Below are 14,492 nucleotides of genomic sequence, written 5' to 3'. Positions count from 1 at the left end.
AGTAAGCCATCCTTCCTCCTTCCTCCTTCCATCCTTTAATAATTTCTACTCAGATTTGTGAGTGCTTAATGGCACAGGACTAAAATTGGGACTTTGTCTTATTTTAAAATTAAGTTTATTGTTACATCTTAGGTATGCATAAGGATCATATTCATCATACAGAGTCTATATTTGTACTTGGTAGTTTTTTTTTTCCATTCCCCTGCCCTCATCCCCTCCTTAGTTAAAAAAAAAAAAACTTGTTTCGCATTTTTTTCTTTTCCCTCTCCCTAGTTCTCCTTACCACTTAAACATTTTCTTACTGTTTCACAATATTTATTACTAATTTTGATCCTTATTCACACTTCTTATACCAGAGAAGCAATGTAATATTTACATGTGTGTCAAATTTATTTCACTGAAGAGTATGGTCTCAGGGTGCCTCCACTTACATAGAAAGGTCTCAAGTTTATCCTTTTTGACTGAGTAGTACTCCACTGTATAAAAGGACAAGATGGGGGCACCGCAGTCCCTGATTTGAAATCATAGTACAAAGCTACTGTAAGAAACACAGCATGGTACTGGTAAAAAAACAGACATGAGAATTAGGAAAACAGATTAAAAGATGCAGAAACAACTCCAAATGCAGTCAGCTACCTTATCTTTTTGACAAAGGGGCCAAAGACCTTCCCTGCAAGAAAGATAGCCTCTTTAATAAATGGTGCTGGAAAAGCTGGCTTTCTCCATGCTAAAGACTAAAACTAGACCCATGTCTGTCTCCATGCACTAAGCTAAAATCAAAGTGGGTCAAAGTTCTAAATATTAAAACAGAAACACTAGCCTGCTGGAAGAGAGGATAGGTATAATTTTTAAGACACAGTTGTAGGCAGAGACTTAATGAACAAAACTCTGATCATGTGGGAAATATTACTTGGCTACTCTTATACTGTGATAGTATGTATTGCTAATTCTAAAGAGGCAAGCCTGTGTTTCTCTTAAGATATACAAACTTGATTTTGAGGTCCTTTCTTTGCACAAGATCAAGAAGATCTAACTGTATTTTTTTGACTCTATTACTAGAAACTGAAAAACACAGATCCATACTTAGTTTATTCTGAAAAACAGTGACTTTCAAATTCAAAATCATCTGAAGCCCCTGACTTGCTTACAATATTTGCAAGGCAATTTTAGTCTACAAATCTTAGAGCAGATTTCTTTGAATTACTGTTACTCTGTTCATCCGTGCTTACTTGATAGAGCAACTTTAAGCAGAAACCTACTTTAGTTACTTGTTCTACCAACTGCAAAAAGCCAGTGGCATTGGACCATATGTCAAGGACATCATGACTGGGTCTTCATCTGCAAAGTCTGCAGGAGTGAGGGTTACTGATGGACCCCTTTTTGTGACTCCATCCTGTTCTGTTCTGCTGTTGTCCAGGTGGGGTATAGAATTAGGAAGGGTTTGAACATGGAGAATATGTAGTAGCATTTACTTAGGATGTTTGGTGTCCTGCAGTAATGGTGTAAGAAAAAGTTGCAGAGGCCGTGAGGCTCGGTGGCACTATAAAGGAAAAACCCTCCTCCTATATCCAGAAACCTTACAGGAAGATGCCAGGGAGCCTGGGGCAAGAGTGCTTTGCTGGCACTGGTGTGCTCACTCGTGAGTGCTGTAGGTTGGCAAATCAGTGAGACGCCAGCATGCACCTACCACCTCCATAACCAAGGAGCAAGGAAGCACGAGAGAGGAGCCACAGCAAATGTTTCGCTTTTCATTTTACAAACTAGTGCCCAGAACTCCAAGGAGGCATTGGCACAGTGCTGAGCCCAGAAGCTGCCTTCCCCTTGCCAGAGTGCCCAGCTCCACGCAGGGCACATGCCTGCACCACCCCCTTCAAATGCCTTCGGCCTTGAGCAGCTTCATAACCCATGGTGGTGGCAGAGCCATTTCACATTGAAAATAGGGACAGTTGGGTCCTCCCGAGCCTTCTGGTTTCCTGCCGTTCTGTGGCCGTCACTCACTGCGCTCTTTTTAACTTTGCTTCTTTCTTTCAAGTGGAAGAAGACACAGAGGAGAGTTCTCGGTCAGGGAGAGAGTCGGTGTCCACAGCCAGTGACCAGCCGTCTCATTCTCTGGAGAGACATGTGAACGGGAACCAAGAGAAAGGGGACAAGGCTGACCGGAGAAAGGACAAAACTGGAAAGGAGAAGAAGAAAGACCGAGAAAAGGACAAGGATAAGATGAAAGCCAAGAAGGGGATGCTGAAGGGCTTGGGAGACATGTTCAGGTAAGTGTGTGCCCGCCCTCCTCCCTCCATGTATAGTCACGTGTCGCCTAACCCTGGGTGTGTGGCCGAGAAGTATACCGGTGCTGCCCGCTGCACCCTGGGCGGTGCGGGGCACCCTGTTGTCTCTCTGCCCATCTGGGCTGGAGCACTGGTATGTGGCACAGGCCTGTGGGTAGCTGGGGGTTTCTGGAAAGCCCAGATTTGAAAGCATCATCTGTGAGGTCAGCCAGAATTTTCACACCATGTCCAGTCTTCGCTACTGCTGCTTACCTGCCTCCCTGTTTCACTGCGGTCATTTGAGGCCATCTCTTCAGCCTTGGTGACAGCGGATGCAGATATTGTGGCAAAGCAGAGTGAATCCTCCCTGTGTCTCTCTCCGCCCCAGAGGAAAAGCTGCACTGAGACAAAGGGCTATTAAAGCCTTGTGTTTGTTCTTTTCTGTGTGGGAACAATGGTCCATTATTTAAATTTAACACAGAACTCAAGTTAGTGGTAGCATTTAAAGGGTCATTAATAACAAGTCTAATAAAACACGTTACGGATAGAGCTTCAATTAAGATGTGTTGATTAATTTAATACTTATTACTTCAGCGTGTAAGGATTTCATTAAGTGTAGTCTCTGGCTGTTTCTTGACAGTTGGTTTTGTGTCCCTAAATTATGCTCCGGGATTACTTAGCATATCATTTTTTACAAATCACCGCGATACAATAAAAGTGACAAGGTGTTCCAAAGTTTCACTGCAACTCCCATGTAAATGTTCATCTAAGGTGATTTATAAGATTCAGGCATTTAATGTTAAATATAAAGATTGCTTGATTGTTCCATAAATTAAACCCCTAAACATATCAAGATGATGGTTTAAAATTGAAAACATACAGCACAGTCTCTTAGCTTTTCGAATAACAGGTATCCTGCATTATGAATCCCTGCCTTTTAACTTGTTTTTAATTGCACTGCAGGAATAAGAGTTTTCATTTTCCTAGAATTCCTTGATTTACGATTCTCAGGTTGACCTCAATAATTCGGGGTGTCATAGATACGTCAGGCCTGGAAAACCCAGGAGTCAGCCCAACGTAGAGCTTGCAACGCAGCAGATATACACTGTGGGTGTTCGCTGAAGTTAGTAAGTGGTGAGGGCAGCAGTAGGCTTCCATTAACACGAAGCCTGCACAGTATTACCTTTAATTTAGATAATACTGTATTTCTGTCTCTCAGGGCTTCAAAACCTTGGACTCTCCATAGTTTTTCTTTTTTATATATTCTGGATACATTTTCAGTAAGGTCCGCTTTTATTATGTCCATGTCAAAAAATGTTTACAGGATGGCGCTGCTCTGGCTGCCACCTCATTTTAGCTCCTGTGTTAGCTGGAGGGTTTTCCCTCCAGTATGTGCATGCAAAAGAAGAGCTCATAAGTGGCACAGAAACCAGCCTGCTGCCCATCACTTAAAATGTAAGGAATTTAGACTACCGTCTTCTTTAAATGTGAGAATAGGAGGTAGGAGAAGACCTCCCCAATACTTAAGACCTGTCTCATTCCCAGAGGCTGCCCTGAAGTCTTTGGGAACTAATAGCTTATTCATTTTCACTAACATGGGTGTTTACCTGGTAAATATAGGACTCTGCTTTTGACATGGGATAATAGATTAATATTATTATAAATTATTGTCATCTGCAACTTGCCACTCTAATAGCAGAGCTTTTTATCAGGATGGGAAGAGGCATGGAGAGTTTTAAAGAGACCCTGAAGAGCAGCACATCACAACCTCTTGTAGATAAAGGTATCACAAGGCTTTATGTAAGGTTTGTCCTAGATCTAAATTCTTAGACTATGCTTAAAACCAGCAGTGAAAGTCAGCATTGTGGTAAAGAAGCTGACCCATTTGTAATTTCAGAAGCCTAGATAGTCTTGAAAATTGAATTCTATCCTCAGGTAGAGAGCTGAAGTTTCTCTTTTGTTGTTGTTGCTTTTTAAATGAAGCTCCTATTCTAGTGTTTAAGAATAGCTGATTAAAAAAAACCATGAACATCTGTGTTCTCCGCATAGTGGAGTGAGTGGTTTGTTGAAGTATGCCCTTGATGAGAACCAGTTGTTCCGGTTAGTGAAAATTTGCAATCCAGTGCACAGCCATTAATAGAATTTCACTGTATCTTGTTAATTAGTAGTCAAAGTTCTTCACTTCCCAAATGTTTCCTTGTACTGTGACCCCTGCTTGTAAGATGCCTATACCTGCCATGCCGGTGTGTGCTGAGACCCCACAGGACACCTCCTGCACCCTGGCCCTCCCAGCTCCACAGGATGTGACGTCAGCCTTCCTGGGGCTACTTCTGCCAAGGGTGGCTATGAATTCTGCAATACAGTGCTCCCCCGCACGGAGGGGAGTGGAAACCCATCTCTGGGCAGAGTCGCCGTGTCTTGGACACAGCTGTGTTCTGTCTGATCACAAACCTCTGATTCTGCCCCTCGGACTGAGGCTCATAGTTGCTGCTCCTTGGAAAAGTTTCGTGCGTACTCTATAAGATCTCAAATCTTTTTGTTTTTTGAATGTTAGCTTTTAATACTGCCTTTACACTGTTATTGTATGTCATTAGTGTTTGGGAAGACTCTTGAAGCTTCTTGAGATGTTTAAAATCACTTTTAAGTAAACTTCCATAATCATTTCAATCTGATTATTTGAAACTAATGAAACTTTGGTTGATTCGTTTGTTTTCTTCTTCTCCCGCCTTCACTTCTACCTCCTCCTCTTCTTCTAACAACCTAGAGGGATACAGCAATATTCTAAAATTAATTTCTTACCTCCTCTTTGTTCTTCTGTGGAAGCTAGGCCATGATTTCCTGAGCGGTTTTGCTTTGAAATAGCTTGATCCAAGCATGTCTGAATGTGTCCATTTCTTAGTACAGGGGCCGAGGCTTCTGGCACAGGGGCCAGCGCAGGCCCGAAGTACTGAGCAGGACTGGGTCCCTGTGTGGAGTTTCTGTTTTGTGGGTCAGATACCGAAAAGAAAATGGCTAGGACAGTAGACCACTTTCTATGTAAATGTAGTAGTTCATAAGCTTTTCCTCTGTAGTCTGCTTGACAAAATAGTGTGTTTTCCTCACAGTCACACTCACAGGATCTTCCCCACCCAGCAACCACTCTGTCTGTCTGTCTGTCTTTCTCTCTCCCTCCCAAGACGAAATTCCTACCCCAGTTGGTCTTTCTGACATTCTTGGTTAAGTACAACTCAGACCCAAGAGAGTTGCCCACATTTGAAAAGTGACCAGACGAAAGTGACAGTAGGTAGCATAGCTAGTTTTAGTCGTCAGCACACCCAGGAAACCCTTTCTTGTGTTTCTTTTTCACACATTGAGTAGTTGTCACAAAAATGTCTTAATTATTGATAAATAGCTGTAGGAAAGAATGTAGGAAGTCAGATGAATCCCTCTTCTGTTTATAAATTATGGAGCATATGAAATGCAAAAGCTGCCTTCATGCAAGTTTTAAATCACAAATTTGAATCCATAAGGAATCCAGTAACAAATGTAAAGTGTCTGATGTTTGTATTAATTTCTCCTGGTACGTACTGCATCTTCTTTGGCACATACAGAGCTCCTATTACCTTAATTAAAGTGGCTTTGTATCTAAGACACCTGAGCGGGCTTGGGCACAGGTAGGCATGACTTTGAATATAGCCAACAGAGCAGAGGGAGGGCTTGAAATTTGGAGTTTGTGTACATTTGATTCTCAGACAATTGGCCATTCAAATTTTGCACTGTGAAACATTGCTGAGAACCCTGCAATTATGTGAGGTGTCATTAAAAAGAGAACTAAATCCATACTTTTAAAGGAGGAAGAACAGTAGTTTCACGATTTAAATGTGTGTATTTTAAAGGAAGGCAACAGCATTTTTAAGCAACGTGTTTTGGCTTAAATTTACATCTCTAAATAGAAATCACCAACAAGACATTAAAATCCTGTCTTATATATTAAGAATTTCCAATGATGTGTCCCCTTTTATTCAGCCCTGAAGTAAGTACAGTTTGATATTGTTCTGCTGGAAAAATGGAACTATGATTGTTTGAGTTTCAGAGAATTTTAAGTGCCCGTAAACTGAAGGCTCTTACAGGATGTGACCTTGTGGCATGTCTCCCAATGGCTTTCTGGCCATTGTCACTATGTGATAGCTGAGAGCCTATTGTTTCGGAAAGCTAGAGCAAAAGTAATGTTGCAGTGTTGCCATTAAAATTGAATTCTCCAATTACACTTAAAATAATTACCTGGGCCCCTGAAGCATTGTTTCATTCAGTTCTGGAAGAGGAAATAGATAACTTCATTGGAAACCTTGTTTGGTTGAAATCAGATATACTGCTAGCTTTTCCTTTTTAGAATATGATCATTTTCAGAACACAGTGAACATGCTCAGATCTTAAAACTTGTCGTTACGGTTCGGATGGCGCATCTTAGGTTTGGGAGAATAACAAACACGTATTGTTGTTGCCCCTGCTCTGTGCTTACTAACTATGTGTCTGTACCGTGTCTCTCATTTAGCCTTGCCAAACTGAAGCCTGAGAAGAGATGAACACCAAACCTGATTCACACTGTCTTGAGCAGCACGTGTTGCACAGTTGTTTTTTTTTTATTTTATTTTAAACAAACAATAAATTCACTTTCAATGAATTCTTAGTGGCTGTTGACGAATTTTGTTTACGACATCAGCGGTTTTGATGGCTAAGTAATTTCCATGTTAGTCACTGTGGAACTTTTTGATCTTGATTTCTAGCTTGTGGGTTTAAATTACTGCTTCAAAAGGCAAGGGCATTTTTTTTTTATTAACCCCCTTTTTACCAGTAGAAAATTGTAGTCCTTGCTTTTGGTATATTCAGAAATTATCAGTGCACACTGCGTGGATGTCAGGGTCTGTAATTCCAAGATCATGTAACGTACAGCACCAGCTGGATTTCCTGTGTAAGGCGGTGGCCTGGGGACACAGGCAGCTGCAGAATGGACAGGACAAAGGCAGTGAGGCGTGAGGGTTGTAATAGTTGCCCATCTGGGATGAGATGCAATGTAGCAAAGAGTGATGACCCAAAAGGCAGATCTGAAAGGGCTTCTTTGGCAAGGGTTAATTCCTCTTTGGGTCACAGATGAGCTATGAAGGACTAGGGAAATACACTTTGACACTCAGGGCTAGCAAAACCTGCACATCCTCCCAGTATGTACCAGGAGAGCCACTGTGGTGAAAGCTGATCCCAAGGTTTGCTGGGACCACGAGTTCTGAGAGCAAACTCTCTCAGATGCCTGGCCAGTGGTTCCATCTCAGACCCAAATCCTGGCACAAGTGGAGCACACAATGCCCTGCCTTTAGAATGAAGTCTTAATTCACGGCCCCTCTGCTCTTCAGGACCCTCAGGATTCCAGACATAGACTGTTTAGTTAGCTCTGTTTCCTACAAATTTTAGAATTAAATCCTAATTACAAATAAACAGGAAGATGAGAACCACTTGATAAAAGGTCTCACAGGATTGGGTTGAGCACCTGAGAAGGATTTGACTCCTCCACTTGGTAGCAGTTTCAGGTCCTGCACTCCACTCCACCCCGGGGAAGGAGGCCCTGCTGACACTGGTTATTTGCTTATGTCAGATATTTCAGAGCCTGGAGTGTTTTTATGACACAGGCCTAGTTGCCACATGAGTTAATGTGACCAGTTCCACATTCATAAAGTTAAATGATATCCTATGTAATCTGCTGACTTTAGGAATGCAGTTAAAACACACCTGTAAAGAACTGTGCCTCGACATGAAACGCAGGGTGATTCTTTGTCATAAGAGAAAAAGGAAAGAACTGGAGAAATTTGCCTAATTGTATTCGTTTTGTTTGTCACCTGGTCAGAAAGCAGCCACTTACTACCCATGCATATCCTGCATGGGTTTCTTAGACTAAGTCTGGAATTTGTAAATCCCAAGAATTGAAGTATGTATCTTTTAATTTGCATTGAAAAAGAAGATCCTCTTTTTTAACACTGGAAAATAAATGTCAGGCTGACCTCTTATTAAAACTAAGTTCTGGGAGAGCTGATTGGATATTTTTCAAGTGTTCTTGTCTTTCTGGTTAACACTTTGAATGAGAGACTTCCCATGGCAGCTGACTGGAGAGGAAGCCAGCCGAGGCAGGAAGCATGTCACCAGGCCTGGCCGAGACCTTCCTTGACGCTCCTAACGTTTTTCTTTTCCACGGACCTGTGGGTGAATACAGAATGCCGTGTCAAGGATGCCACCTGCTTTGCAGACTGTAAAACCTTTTCGTCAAAGAAATTTTCGACAGTTCTGAGAGGCAAAGTCAGTTTCAATTCCAGACTGTGTAGAAAATGAAATACTTTTTCCTGCTTTTCTTTCTGCAATTGATGGGAAAATTGAAGAATAGTGACTTTACTTTCTAATAATGTAGGGAAAATAAATACTACCATACCCTTAAAAATCATGCTCCCGACAGGCTTGGCTAATGATACTTACCACAATGTATATTAGAAACATTCTTTTTGATTTTTGTATTTTTTCAGTACTAGGAGACTGAACACAGGGGCTTTCCACTGAGCTGCAACTTCAGCTGTTTAGGGTTTTTTTTTTAATGTACTTTTGCTACGTTGCCTCCTTGTGCTCAAATTTATGATTCTCCTGCCTCAGCCTCCCAGAGTGCTGAGATTACAGACATTCCAGCATCATGATTGGCTCTGAATGCTTTTGTTTATTAGCATTTGAGGCCCTATATCTTTTACATTAAATATATTTTTATTATATAAAGATAATTGTTTTATCATTTCAATCTGTCTTTTAAAGACTTCACTAAGGGAATAACCTCTTAGATAATGGAATGTTGGATGTCCTCTGACCTGTGTTTAATAATAGCTAATTTAGAAACAAAATACTAAAATCGGATTAAATTTCAACTTACAGTGATATAACCCTTCCCCCCTGCCTTGGGATCCGTGGTGTTCTGTTTTGTTGTTGAATCCCAAACATGCTGTCAGCCCCGAAGCCCTCCCAGCTCCTCTTCCTGCTCTGCAGCCTTGTTCAGCTGTGCTTCCTGTCTGCCTTCATCAGGGACCACCCTTCTACCAAATCCTCTTCCTTCCTTCCTCTTCCTCCATCATGGGGAAAACAATCTTAGCCCCGCCTCCCTTCCGGCCACCATGTTTGCTCCCCTGCCTTTAAACCACTGGGTGCCTTTGTGTGTTCTCTCTGGTTTGCCATTCCTCTTGAACTTTATTCTCTGGGTGCCTCATCACACTTCCTCTGCCTCATCCCGTGTCCCTCTGCATCCCGGGCTTTCTCTGCCAGAATGCTGGCCACTACCATGCAGGTCACTCTGCCCTCTGAGCGCTCTTCTTGGGCTCCCACCCCCACTGCACTGGGGTCTCAGCTGCTAATGCTGTGTTATATGCTTTCCTTGTATTGGGCAACTTCAAGACTGAGTCCTTAGTCCTCTTCTTTTTTTTTTTTTTTTTTTTTTTTTCAGCAGTACCAAATTTTGACATTCTTAGGAGTCAGGCTCTAAGTGCAGTTGGTAGGAAACCCACTAGAGTGTCTTACTTGAGGGCTGGGTTTGTAGATTCAGCCATCTTTTTGACTTCTCACTTCAGACATTGATCTGGCACCCAAAATGTGATGTGCGCCATCCCAGATGCTGCTTCTTGTCCCCTTTCTCAGAAAATGCCAGTCTTGTGGTTGTACTTGCTTAGCTCCAAAGCCCAGAAGTAATCCTGGATGACTGTTTTTCTCTTATATCACACATGCAGTTTGCTAAGCTGCAAAAGCCAAAGCCCTTTTGCTTTCTATTCAGCCCCTCTGGGTCATCCTAGGACTTCTTGGTCACTCCGCTGCTACCATGGTGACCACTAAAGACCAGAATGTCACTCAAGAGGATCAGAAAGGTGGGCCAGGAAGTGAGAAAGAACAACCTTTAAAGAAATGGAAAAGAGAGAGTGCAAACCTTAACACAGCAAGTGCGTGGATTTTGACTAAAGCCCCTGCCTGTTCCCTTTCTGGTCCGGGCAGCGATTCTTCACCTGCACTCACTCTGTCCACCCTGTCTTCCCTGAGCCCAGAGGCCTCACATGGGCCTCTCTTCAACCCTAGTGGATTTCTGAGTCCTGCAGTTTTGGGAACCTTGGTCACCTGCTGGACCCCAGGACCCATGTGACCTCTCACTCCCTGCTGGCCTCACTGTGCTCTCCTTAGACCCGAGGCCCCCTGTGTCTTTGTCCTCGTACCTCCTCACCTGCCATGTCCCTCTCTGAGGCAGCCATGGTTTCACTCAGGTACCCGCTTTTCAGGGGATTGATTCAGACTTGCAAACCGCAGCCCCCACCTTCACATCCTGCTTTGGCATTGTGTTCCTCATTTGCACCTAAGAAGGGATCTGTGCACTGGCTGGGTTTAATACTGAGCCCACATGGCAGGTAGTGTCAATCCCTTTCCCTGCTACTGTATCTCCGTAGCAGACTGGGACATAACCAGTGTCAGCAAGGGAACAGTGCTACTCACCGAGACCTGCCACAGCCTCTGCCGCTGAGCTCCAGCCCTCTGAAGTCCCAGGAGGCTGCTCTGCAGCTCTGGGCCTGTGGATGTGCCTGGGACTGGCCACGCCTATGAGTGTCTGCCAACCAGTGGCTGCAAAGCCCCTAAGGCCTTTAGGATGGAGTGCAGAGGCATCAGTTCACACCCTTGGCATGAAAGGTTGATCCTCTCACCATGGCCTGGCAGAGCCCAGGCCTGGCAGAAATGCAGGAGCAGAGCCCGAGCAGGCTAACCTCAGGATCCACTTTCCCAGCCCCAGGGACTCATGTGCACGTGATAGGGCAGGAGGCACAGCTCCTCTGGGTCCCAGGGTACACAGCACAGCTCTTCCAGTCCCTGCTCACAGAAACAAGCCCTTCTTTTCTGGTTTTTCTCTGTTCTTCCTTGCAGCTGCCATCAAGCTGCTGCTCTGCATCCTCACCTCCAATGGCTTCTGGTGAAATCTAGGCTAAGACAACATTTGTTGAGCAAGTGAATAAACAAAATAACACTTCTGGAGTAGTAAGCAGTATATTTGAGAAGATTCTATTTGGAGTAAGTTAGTAATTTATGGCACTTTATGCCAAGGCCATTGTTCCCCTCTTCAGAAGAGGACATCAGTGCCCAGATTGCTGCCTTCTGCCCACACAGTGACTGAGCTGACAAGTTCTGTTTGGGTTTGTTGTCGAAGGTACCATTTTCTCTGCCATGAGTACCCCTAGTGTTTTAAATATCCTCTTACGCATCTGACTCATACAAAAGATGCTGGGATTGCCAAGCTGAATTCTCCCCATCGGCAGTTCCTGATCCCCAAGCTCCAGTGAGGCTTGTGTAATTGAGGCAAGACAAGTTCAAGCAGGGAGGTATTGCTGACTTTGCCCTGTGCAGGAATTCCTAAGGCACCAGACACCAGGGTCCAGGAGACTGTGCTCCTGAAGGCAGCAGAGAGCCCCCTCTAGGCCTCACTTGGCCTCACCCTCAGCGGGCATAGAGCAGCTTCTGTTTGCTCCTGCGGTCTGGGCTCTTCTGAGCGTGCCTACAGGACGTGTGCCTTGCCGGGCAATGATGACCTTGCCTCTTCAGTCTCTTCTTGCATGACAGCTATAATATTTAAATGATAATGTGCATATCTTTTCCCCATAGTAATTTTAGTCTTATGAAAGGACTAACTTTACCTCCCATGTTCATACACAGTTGTGGAGACTTGGAAATGGGCTGAATCAGCTCCAAGTGTCCCTGCTTGCTGTTCTCCACCCTTCTAATTAACCTAGGGAGTTATCCATCATCACTTCTGGGCCCAGGTTTCAGACTTTGTTGGAAAACCTGTCCTTCTGTCTCCTCGACTGCAGCTGGTAGGGGCAGGTCCCTGCACACAGATGCTCGTAGACACTGGAAAGAACGTTTTTCCATCACCCATTTAATCCCCACTATAATCCTAGAAGCTGTTATTTTTAAGCCCTGCTTATGGATGTAGACACTAAACCAGAGATTCAAAGCAGTGCGCTCATTACCAAGTCACGTTGTGACGGAAGGGGACAGCCACGGTGGCCATGAGCTTTGATCAGCCCTGAGCCCTGTTCCTCAGCACTGTGCTATGCCATCTGCATCTCCTGTCTCTGGGGGTTGTACTGCACTAAAATCCATGCAGGACCTGAGAGTGCCATGAGGTTCATCATGTCGCATGGCACTGCTGCTGTGGGTGCTGTGAAAAACAGATTCTAGGAGCATTTGAGCCTGGTAGACGAGATGCCACATGCTACTTGTCTCTCCAGCTTTTTCTATCTATGCTTCTCTTCTCTTCTCTCTTCTTTTTCTTTGTCCCTTGTTTTACAGAGCAGAGGAAGGAACCCAAAACTTCACGCATGTTGGGCAAGCACTGTACCATTTAGCTATACCCCATCTCTGAGCCATTATGTTTAAGGATTTTATTGCTAATTCAAAAAAGTACCAATAGCCAGGTTCCATAACCTTACTCTGTGATGGCAGAGTTACTACTCTGGAATGCTCGTGATGATTTAGCAAAGACAAAAAAGGTAGCAGCCCTCCAACTTTTTCAGGACAGCTTAGGGCTCTGTACTGTTGTGGCTCCTTTCCTGTCTTTATGCCCTGTTTTCTCTTTCCTTACTCCATAACTCTCCAGACCTCGGGGCTTCTTCTGCCATTGCTCTTTTGTTTTCCCCCTGTTTAAAGAACATGAGCTCACGCTCCTCTTCCTCTTCCTCAGTGCATGCAGCTCTTGAAGCCACCTCGCCCTCTGCTGCTGTGTGCATGGGACCCTGGATGTCCTCATAGCTCTGCCCTTGGGCTGCTGAGTTGGATCTCCTGCCTTGGATCTGTCTTCGAGCCTCAATCCTGGCCTTTGTAACTTTCTATACCCACCATGTACAGGGAACTAACTTTTTGTACATCCCCTTCTTTCCTGACTGATGTGAGCCATCAGAAGAGGATCCCAAGTGTAACCTTCAAATCTCTAGAATTCAGCTTTCTTACTTTCTTTCATTTCAGTATAGAGGGCCGAACATGTTTTTCTGTGAAAGTGATGACATCTATTTAATTTATCACAGCATGGGTTGATCCGGAACAGTTACTTTTAACAAGTAAACTTCAGAACAACCCGCAAGCAGGTGCTTTCATAGGAAGGGAATTTTGCTTTGGTTTTCTCTCTCAGGCATAGCAGCAGCCAGCTGCCTGGTACTGCACGGGGTAGAGTGGAGAGTGTGATCATTTATGCAGGTACCATTTCCTCCACCCCCTGGCTGGGCTGTCCTTGCCGCACCAGGGAAAAGACTGCTGCCATTGACAAACCTGGTTTGACAGGGCCTCTCGCTTTGGGGTTTACTTCTGCAGATGATGGGGAGTCCCATCTCATGCTTAATGTGGAGCATTCTGTTAAGGAGGACTCTTTGCTGTCCCTTTGCCTGTTGGGGGCTTAGAGCTGCAAATCCGAGGCTAGGAAACCGTGTGAGGTGTGACTGGATCCCGGGCCTCCCCGATGTGGGTGCTTTGCTAGGAATGGACAGATTCCTGCTGCAAGGCTGAGGCCAGCTTCCAGCCCCAGCTGCCCCAGGGAGACAGCTTTATTTCCCACCTTACATGGCTCCGGCTTCTACCCCGCTCTCCCCACAGTGTGCCCGAAATAACTACCACAGAGAGCTGTATCCACATGAAATTCTGCCTGCTTTGCACTACTGTTCACTTGGATGGTAAAATAAAGTGTGGGCATTTTGTAGTCACCTGGAAAGATTATTTCTAATGATGAGCAGCAGTAGATTTTGTTTTCCCCGAGCTTATAGTGTGTTTAATGTCCTTAGTCATTACGAGATAAAAACCATTCATTTCCTACATTCAACAATTACCTACTGGAGTGCCTGCCTCCTCTTAGGCACATGGTGGGTGTTGGGGACTCAGTGGTGATGAAGCAGAGGTGACAGGCCCAGGCCTGTGATGTGTAGGTGCTGCTTCACTGGGCCTTACGAAAGGAAGGCATAGAAACTGCTCTGGGAACTCAGAGCATGCAGGCCACGCCTGGGCGGTAGCGTCTGCCTCCTTCCAGGAAAGAGCCTTACAACTGAGATCCACAGGACATTTCAAGTTCTCTAGCTGAAGTAGATCAGGTGGGAAAAGAGTATTTTGCATAGGTGGAACCCAACTTTATTTTTGGCATCGTCCATAGTGAGAAATACATTTTACCTTGCA

At 44.4% G+C, this 14,492-nt stretch overlaps 1 protein-coding gene and 1 long non-coding RNA gene across 15 annotated transcripts in view; one reads left to right on the top strand and one right to left on the bottom strand.

Annotated features, from left to right (window-relative positions):
• Positions 1 to 14,492, top strand: part of Pard3 (par-3 family cell polarity regulator) — a 605,303-nt gene that overhangs the window by 408,093 nt on the left and 182,718 nt on the right. For 12 of the 14 annotated variants that reach the window (XM_063253682.1, XM_063253679.1, XM_063253681.1 and 9 more), the window contains one exon: positions 2,033 to 2,264. In XM_063253682.1, coding sequence (XP_063109752.1) covers positions 2,033 to 2,264 — 232 coding nt within the window. Of the gene's footprint in view, positions 1 to 2,032; positions 2,265 to 6,792; positions 6,922 to 14,492 lie in introns of those variants that run through there. The other 2 variants (XM_063253684.1, XM_063253683.1) reach the window with 1 other exon arrangement.
• On the bottom strand, positions 6,721 to 10,869 carry LOC134476993 (uncharacterized). Its single transcript, XR_010048856.1, has 2 exons — positions 10,785 to 10,869; positions 6,721 to 8,480 (listed from the first exon to the last, which is right to left on the bottom strand). It is a non-coding gene; the product is annotated as an uncharacterized LOC134476993 (long non-coding RNA).

Source organism: Cavia porcellus, unplaced genomic scaffold (assembly GCF_034190915.1).
Source record: "Cavia porcellus strain 051 isolate PalLab524CR breed Dunkin Hartley unplaced genomic scaffold, mCavPor4.1 scaffold_7, whole genome shotgun sequence".
NCBI classification, from domain to species: Eukaryota; Metazoa; Chordata; class Mammalia; order Rodentia; family Caviidae; genus Cavia; species Cavia porcellus.
Note: the sequence above shows the minus strand (reverse complement) of the source record. Positions and strands in the feature narration are given on the sequence as shown.